The 8,532-nt window shown below is 45.0% G+C and overlaps 1 protein-coding gene across 1 annotated transcript in view; it reads right to left on the reverse strand.

The window, feature by feature from the left end:
• Nucleotides 1-3,031, reverse strand: part of EPDR1 (ependymin related 1) — a 44,122-nt gene extending 41,091 nt beyond the window's left edge. The window contains exon 1 of the mRNA XM_007950105.1: nt 2,739-3,031. Coding sequence (XP_007948296.1) covers nt 2,739-3,031 — 293 coding nt within the window. The remainder of the gene's footprint in view (nt 1-2,738) is intronic.
• Between the last annotated feature and the right edge of the window lie 5,501 nt (nt 3,032-8,532).

Below are 8,532 nucleotides of genomic sequence, written 5' to 3' on the forward strand. Positions count from 1 at the left end.
AGAGTAAGACATACTAGGAAGAAAAGACTGGTAATCTGATTCTAAAAATCAGCCAATGAAAACCCTATGGATTATATCAGAACATTGTCTAATCCCCAATCAGTCTTGGGGATGGTATAGGATTGGGCAGAATTTTGTTCCATGGTACATGGGATGGCCATGAGTTGAAGCCAACTTGATGACAACTAACAACAATCTTCAGACTGTGACTTCCCTGAATCCTAGGACCCACTTGTCCATACACAGTACTTTGTGTGAATAACTGCTTATTGAATAAATAACAGATAAGAGCCTTGTACATCATAGGTGTCAAAATGCACTCAGCTTCCTCGAGTCCCAACTGTGTGATCTTGACAAAGTTATTTAACTCCTGGACCTCAGATGCAATGTCTATACAATAAAAATAAATGAAATCTATTTGTTATAGGATTTAAACTAAATAATATAATATATGTAAAGTCCTCAGCACCATGCCTGATACATAATATGCACTCAAATGTTGATAATTACTATGACTATGTTCTTCAAGACTCAAGGAGCTCTGATGGTATAGTGGTTAAGGCATTTGGCTGCTAACCAGGAGGTTGGTCTTCTGAACCCACCAGCTGCTCTGTGGAAGAAAGAAGAGGCAGTCTGCTTCTGTAAAGATTTACAGCCTTGGAAACCCAATGGGGGTTGCTATGAGTAGGAATCTACTCAGTAGCAGTGGATTTGTTTGGTTTGTTTGTTTGCTTTTGGTTCTTTAAGACTTAACTGAAATCATTCATCTTTGAGAAAGGCTTCACAGATATTTGCAGGCCACCATGAGGACCTGACTCTTCAGTGCTTCCTGAGTACCTATAGATGGTGTTTCATAATGAATTGTCTTACACTCTTGAAAATATTATTTTAAAATGTTCTGCTGCTTCCATACTTTCTTCAAGATGCCTGATATTTCAGCAACTGCTGTTCAATGAAATAATATTATCAAGATTGTTTTATTCCAGAAATGGTTTCCTTTTTGCCATAGATCTTACTGTCTACTGGATCCTTGAACGTGTTTTGGTTACCTAGTGCTGCTCTAACAGAAAATACCACAAAGGGGTGGCTTCAACAAACAGGTGTTTATTCTCTTAGTTTTAGAGGTTAGAAGTCTGAGTTCAAAGTGCCAGCTCTAAGGGTTGGGTGAAAGCCTCTCAACCTTGGGATTGGTGAAAGCCTCTCAAGCTCTGCCTCTTGCTCCCAGCCCACTGGAGCTGGAGGCATCTCTTCATTCAGGCAGCTGCTGAAGCTAAGAAGCCCAAGGTCAACAAGTAAAATGGCAGAGTCCCAAAATTATCAGGCAACAAGGCAGGTCACTAATTCAAGTCCATTAACAGTTCCAAGATTGGCAGACAACATGGCAGGTCACTGAGATGAAGACTCAGCTACGTACAGGGTCCAACTATGCCAAAAAGCTGCAGAAACCTCTCTCAAAACTTTTCCTTATATATTGGAAGCAGACCATATCCCTAAGGAAGCTACTCAGCTGCTCCAGTAGAGTCTACCATGGAACTGATTACTAATCTCACCATAGGGGATAACTACATTCAGCTGCCCAGCCACTCAAAACCAGGCCCAGCCAAGTTGATACATAACCTTAACTCCCAAACCATGGACATGCATATCACATCTCATAATGACGTGAATGCCATAAACAGAGACTAATATAACCAAAAGGAACACACAGACAAATAGGAGAGGTGAAAGACAGACATGTGGCAATCTCAGAACAGAAATCAGATCTCAGGTCAGGTGCAAGATGAGGGTGTTCTCTGTTACAACAAGCATGGAAAGGTGAATTATGAGATCAAGGTTAAAAAAAATAATCACATATCCTGCTACATAATATGTTGTTGTTGTTATGTGCTGTCGAGTTGGACCCGACTCATAGCGACCCCTCCTTGGGTTTCTGAGGCAGTATCACTACGGAAGTAGATTGCCCCATCTTCCTTCCGAGGAGTGGCTGGTGGATTTGAACCGCCAGCCTACTGGTTAGCAGTCAAGTGCCTTAGGCACATGCTACCAGAGCTCCTGCATATAGCACAGTTATTAAAAATAGATAAGGAGTAATAAAGTGCAAAATAGCATGCAGGAGACCATGTTAAATAAAAAAGATACAGATAATACACTTTTTTTAAAAAAAATCATAATACATAAAATGTGTTTATAAAACTTTTAAGAGGGTAGACAAAAATGTTAAAATTTGTAACAGGGTGATGAGTTTGTGGGTAATCTATTTCCCTTTATCAATTTCCTACACTTTGGTACTGTTGTCATATTGTTTTAAAATGTAAAAATAAAATAAATCTGCATACCTCCCTGGCAGTTGACCCCTGGAAGAAATGAGATAGTGCATGAGACACTCCCTAGGCTGAAAGGAGCTCCAAATGCAGCGGGCCTGACTTAGCAGATGGCGGAGACCCGTGAACCTGGGAGTGGGGTGCGGCGCTTTACAGTTCGACCCCGCCCTTGACCGGTTCTTTTTTTATTGAGGTCACTGCCCGCCTCGCCTAGTGCCCTGCGCCGGCCACTCTTGCTGAGCTAAGCCCTCCTCCCCAATCCCCGACTGATCCCCAGTGATCCGCCTCGTGAAGGTTCTCTTTGGGAGAAAGGAGGAAGTGTGAGACATCTTGACGTCTAAGAGTGCAGGGGCTGGAAATCAAGTGGCCCCCGTGCCCCCCGCCCCTCCTCGTCCTTCTCTCCGCGCCCCCACGTACCTCTTGCAGGGGATGAGCGCCTTCCTTTCGTCCAGCACCCGAACGCGCTGGTTGAGCCCGTCGTAAGAGAGCAGGGCTCGGCTGTTACGGCCGCTGCTTTGCTGGTACAGAACCTGGCGCCCCTCCCATTGCTGCGGCGCCTGGCACGGGTGCAGAGCGCCTGCGTAGCCCCCAGCCCCCGGTGCCGTCACTCCCAACCCGCAGAGGCCTCCCAGCGTCCAGACCCAGAAGACGCACAGCAGCCAGGACGCCTGGGACTTCAGGGCCACGCGGAAGCAAGCGCGCCCTGCCATCGCTGCCGCCGCCCCCCGCGACCCTGTTAGCGTGAGGCCGAGCCCAAGGGGGCGCTGAGGCACTCGGGTGTAGCCTGGCGCTCCGCCCTGTGCTGACTGCACTAGCAGGGAGGGTGGTCTGGGCCAAGTTGCTTCCTGTCCCCTCGGCGGCCTCTGCAGCTGTTGGGATCAGGCTACATGAGGCCCAGAACCAGGACCTGGAGCCTCGAAATCGCTCTGGTGAATCGCGCAGGAGCTATTTCTGCCTTGGCCACTGCCTGCAGCAGCTTCTGTTTTTATTCGCTCTCTGCTGCCAACAGGAAATGCAGTGGCAGTGGTACCACTTGCATTCTGAAGGGCACCGCGTTTTAAAGGGGGACGGGAGTGAGTGCTGAGAAAAGTGGTGTTTCTCCAATAACTCTAGTGTTTAGCAGGTAATCACAGTCTGGGGGAGAATATCAATGTCTAGGTTAGGAAAGCCATACAGCTGCACTTTCTGTGCCCCAAATACCTTTCTCCTTCCTAAAATTGTAGGATTCTTCCTGCAAATTGAAAGTAGAAAGGATCCTTTTCTGAAGAAATAATACTAGTAATTCATTATGGCCACTTCCCAACCCACAATCCCAGTACAGTCTATGGGGGTAGAAGAAGGACAGAGGGCTCAGAGATGTCTTCTCAAGACCATACTTCCAGGGAGACTGTTTCCCTTGCCCATCTCCTGGTAATGATACAGCCAAGAGGTTTGTGTGTCTGGGAGATTAGCATCTTCAAGAACAAAGTAAACGCTGGTGTTATGCTTGTGGTAATGTTAGAATCTGTAGTACTGAATCAAGAAAAAAAAGAATGAAATATAAATGATAATAATAATAAGCCACTTGCTTTCCAAATCTTTTCATTTGAGCTGAGTTTCAGGAATGAGGAAGAAGGAGACAGGTGAAAATGGGAGGAAGAACATTCCCAGATGAAGGATATGAGGGCAAAACAAAATAGGGCCAAGTATCAGGACTCAAGTATGAGGGCAGTGGAAGCTGTTGATCGATTTAGGTCCAGGGAGAAGCTTCATCAGATAAGCTCACTCTGGTGTCAGTGTGGAAAATACTAGGTTATACCAGACAAAAGGCAGGGAGGTGAAGTACGGAGCTGTTGATGTAAACCAGGCAGATACTGGCTATCTGAGTTATCAGGAATAGTGAGCAGGGAGAAGGTGGAATGGAGTTAAAAACAAAGCGGAAGGATTTAGAATCAGAGGGAGAGGGAGGAGTTTCAGGTTTGGGGCACTGGAAAATCAGTCTTGAGTAAGGAAAGAAAATTCATTCAGTATGAAAAACAAACAAACAAATTCACTGCTGTTAAGTAGATTCCGACTCATAGCGACCCCTCCTTGGGTTTCCGAGTCAATATCTCTACGGAAGTAGATTGCCCAGTCTTCCTTCTGAGGAATGGCTGGTGAGTTTTAACCACCAGCCTTCTGGTTAGCAGTCAAATGCCTTAGGCATTACACCACCAGAGTTCCCTCATTCAGTGTGTATGTATATGTATATGTGTGTGTGTGTATATATATATATATATATATATATAAACTCACTGCCATGGAGTTGATTTCAACCCATAGTAACCCCTCCTTGGGTTTCCAAGGCAGGATCTCTACAGAAGTAGACTGCCCAGTCTTCCTTCTGAAGAGTGGCTGATAGGTTTGAACCACCAGCCTTCTGGTTAGCAGTCAAATGTCTTTGACTGTGCTATGCTACCAGAGCTCCTTCATTCAATATATTGTTGTTGTTATGTGCCGTTGTGTCAGACTGACTCATAGCGACCCCTCCTTGAGTTTCCGAGGTGGTATTACTAGGAGCTCTGGCTAGTAGTGAAATGCCTCAGGCACTACGCCATCAGAGTTCCTCAGAGCTCCTTCCTCCAGTATGTTGTTGTTGTTATGTGCAGTCGAGTTGGACCCAACTCATAGTGACCCCTCCTTGGGTTTCTGAGGTGGTATCACTAAGGAAGTAGATTGCCCCATCTTCCTTCCGAGGAGTGGCTGGTGGGTTTGAACTGCCAGCCTTCTGGTTAGCAGTCAAGTGCCTTAGCCACTATGCTACCAGAGCTCCCTCCTCCAGTATGTTGTTGTTGTTGTTGTTATGTGCCATCGAGTCAAACCCGACTCATAGCGACCCCTCCTTGGGTTTCCGAGGCAGTATCACTACGGAAGTAGGATTGCCCAACCTTCCTTCCGAGGAGTGGCTGGTGGGTTTGAACCGCCAGCCGTCTGGTTAGCAGGCAAGTGTCTTAGCCACTATGCTACCAGAGCTCCCTCCTCCAGTATAGGATGTGTTAAATTTGAGATAGGTCCCTAGGTGGCACAAATGATTTGCACTCAGTGAACTGAAAGATGTAGAAGAAGAGACTGATAATTTGCTTCTGTAAAGATTACAGTGAAGAAAACCCTGTGGAGTTCAGTTCCACCATGTAATACGTGAGGTCACCATGAGTTGAAATCAATTCTGTAGTAACTGGTTTGGTTTTTGAGTTTGAGAGAAATATGGGACCCAAATCTACTGCCATCAAGTTGATTCTGACTGATAGTGATCCTATAGGACAGAATAGAACTGCCCCATACGGTTTTTAAGGCTATAAATCTTTACATAAGCAGACTGCTACATCTTCCTCCAGTGGAGCAGCTGGTGGATCTTAACCACTTACCTTTCAGTTAGCAGCCAAACACTTAACTATTACACACCCAGGCCTCCTTAAATGTGAAATAAAACCCACTGCCATTGAGTCGATTCTGACTCACAGCTACTCTATAGGACAAGGCAGAACTGCCCACAGGGTTTCCAAGGTTGTAAATCTTTACTGAAGAAAACTGTCTCATCTTTCTCCTACGGAGTGGCTGGTGGGTTTGAACTGCTGACCTTTTGGTTAGCAGCCAAGCATTTAACCACTGTGCTACCAGGGCTGAAATGTCAGACCAAAACCCACTGCCATCAAGTTGACTCCAACTCTTACAGTCAGGGGGAAATACCTAGGGAACAGTTGGATTACATGTCTGGAAAACAGTTTTTTAAAAGTCAGTGATTCTGTACCAAGAGCAGTTTTGCCTCATGGTGGGCATTTGGCAATATCTGGAGACATTTTTGATTGTCACACCTGGGAGAGAGGGTGCTATTGGCATCTAATTGTCAGAGGCCAGGGATGGTGCTAAATAAACTTCCTACAATGCCTACAATCCACAGAACAGGGTTATCTCCTCCAGCACACACACACACACATACACACAAGAATTATCAGGCCTGAATGTCAATAGTACCAATGTTGGGTTGGAAAAACCTGAAGTAACAGGAAGTGTAGAGAGTAAGAGGAAGGCTGAGGATGGAGCCCTAGAGAATCCCAAACATCCATGTATGAATACAGAAATAGGCCCTTGAGGAGACTGAAAAGGAGAGGCCAGAGAGAAGCTACTGACCAGTAGAACTTCCTCAATTCCTTATGCTTTTGGCAAATGGATAGAGTGCTAAAGCAGAGAAATGTAGAATCATAGCATAGAATGCATAGCATAGAATCATGCATAGAATGCATGAAGGGGTAGGCCAGTTGACAGAGACTCCTAAGGAGTCCCAACCTACTGTTCTCCTCTATAGCTGGTGGTGTAGTGGTTAAGGCATTTCGCTGCTAACTAAAAGGTAGGTTCAAACCCACAAGCTGCTCCATGAAAGAAAGATGAGGCAGCCTGTTTCTGTAAGGTTTTACAACCTTGAGAACCCAATGGGTCTCTATGAGTAGGAATTGACTCAATGGCAGTGAGTATGGCTTTGGTTTAACGGGGTATGCAAAAGCTTTACAAACGCAGTTTCTGAACTTCTCCCAACCCTTCCTTCAAGGGCATGCAATCAGAAAATATCAGGAAGCACATGCAATGTTTTTACTTGGCACTTGCACAACTAAATAAATGTAGCAGATTCAAAGAGGCTGCAGAAGTTTAAGCCCTCTCCAAAGTTACTCTCAACAAGCTTATAGGAAAATGGTGGGTAGTTCAACTCCTTTCCAAAACAGTATTTTTTTTTTCCCTTGTAGGAACTCAGGCTAAAAATATGTTTCATTAAGCTAGGGGTTTAGACTCTTCAGATTTTACTTCTGAAGATGGCTTGAGATGTCATCTAGGCTACCCATTTGTTTGATATTTCACTAGTCTGATTTGGCATCTTTGGAGCTTGTTGTTAGTTGTTGTTGAGTTGATTCTGACTCATGGCAGCCTCCTGTGAGCACAGCAGAACCACTCCATGGGGTTTTCAAGGCTGTGATTTTTCAGCAGATTGGTGGGCCTGCTTCCAACTCACCTCTGGGTGAGTTCTCAAACCGCCAACCTGTCAGCTAGTAGTTGAGTGCTAAACTATTTGCACCACCCAAGGACTCCTGATCTGTGCTATAGAAAACTGGAATACCTCTCTTGATTGGTATAGCTGTGGATGGTCTGGAGTTTCCCTGTTATGTTATGTTATGTGCCGTCGAGTCGGCCCCGACTCATAGTGACCCCTCCATGGGTTTCCGAGGCAGTATCACTACGGAAGTAGATTGCCCCATCTTCCTTCCGAGGAGTGGCTGGTGGGTTTGAGTTTCCCTAAACAGGACCTAATTCCTTGGGTGAATTCTCTTTCCATAAAAAACCAAACTCACTGCCATTGAGTCGATTTGACTCATAGCAACCCCGCCTTGGGTTTCCAAGGCAGTATCTCTATGGAAGTAGATTGCCCAATCTTCCTTCTGAAGAGTGGCTGGTGGATGTGAACCACTAGCCTTCTGGTTAGCAGTCAAATGCCTTAGGCACTATGCCACCAGAGCTCCCAAATCCTCTTTAGGTAGATGCATTTATGTTTTTAGTTTATAATGACACCATGTTTAATTCATGTTCCCTAAAAAGACAAAATAATGCATTTATCATCTTAGCACTATGCTTAAAACCCACTGTTGATTCCAACTTATAATGACCCTACAGGACAGAGGAAAAGTGTCCCATAGGGTTTCCAGGGCCATAAATCTTTATAGAAGCAGACTCCTGAAGAGTGGCTTGTGGGTTCAAACTGCTGACCATCTGGTTAGCAGCCAAATGCTTTAACCACTGCACCACCAGAGCTCCTCTATCACTATGCTTAGCCCATTATAAATGCTCTATAAATGTCAGTTGTTTTGTTGTTTCTTGGACTATTTCAACCCTCAATCTTGGTCAGGGTCAAAACCAAATTAACTGTTGTGGGTCTAAGATTTGGAGAAAAAAATCTTTCTGCCTTAAATTCAGATTTCAAACTTAACTATGTTGTTAAAGATCAAAATTCAGAATGCTTTTATATTGTTGATGCACTAGGAAAATGTCATATGCCAGAAATCTTCCCGTCTGAAGACTGATGTACGCTAGCAACAATAAAGCCTCCTTTACGTGGATAGCTGAGAAGTTGGCTTCCCTCCCTCTTCCTAATCCAAAACCAAACCCACTGGCAACCAGTCAGTTCCAACTCATAGCGACCCTATATCAACCC

This window comes from Orycteropus afer, unplaced genomic scaffold, assembly GCF_000298275.1.
Source record: "Orycteropus afer afer isolate SDZICR_OR568_19922 unplaced genomic scaffold, OryAfe1.0 scaffold00263, whole genome shotgun sequence".
In the NCBI taxonomy this organism is placed as follows: Eukaryota; Metazoa; Chordata; class Mammalia; order Tubulidentata; family Orycteropodidae; genus Orycteropus; species Orycteropus afer.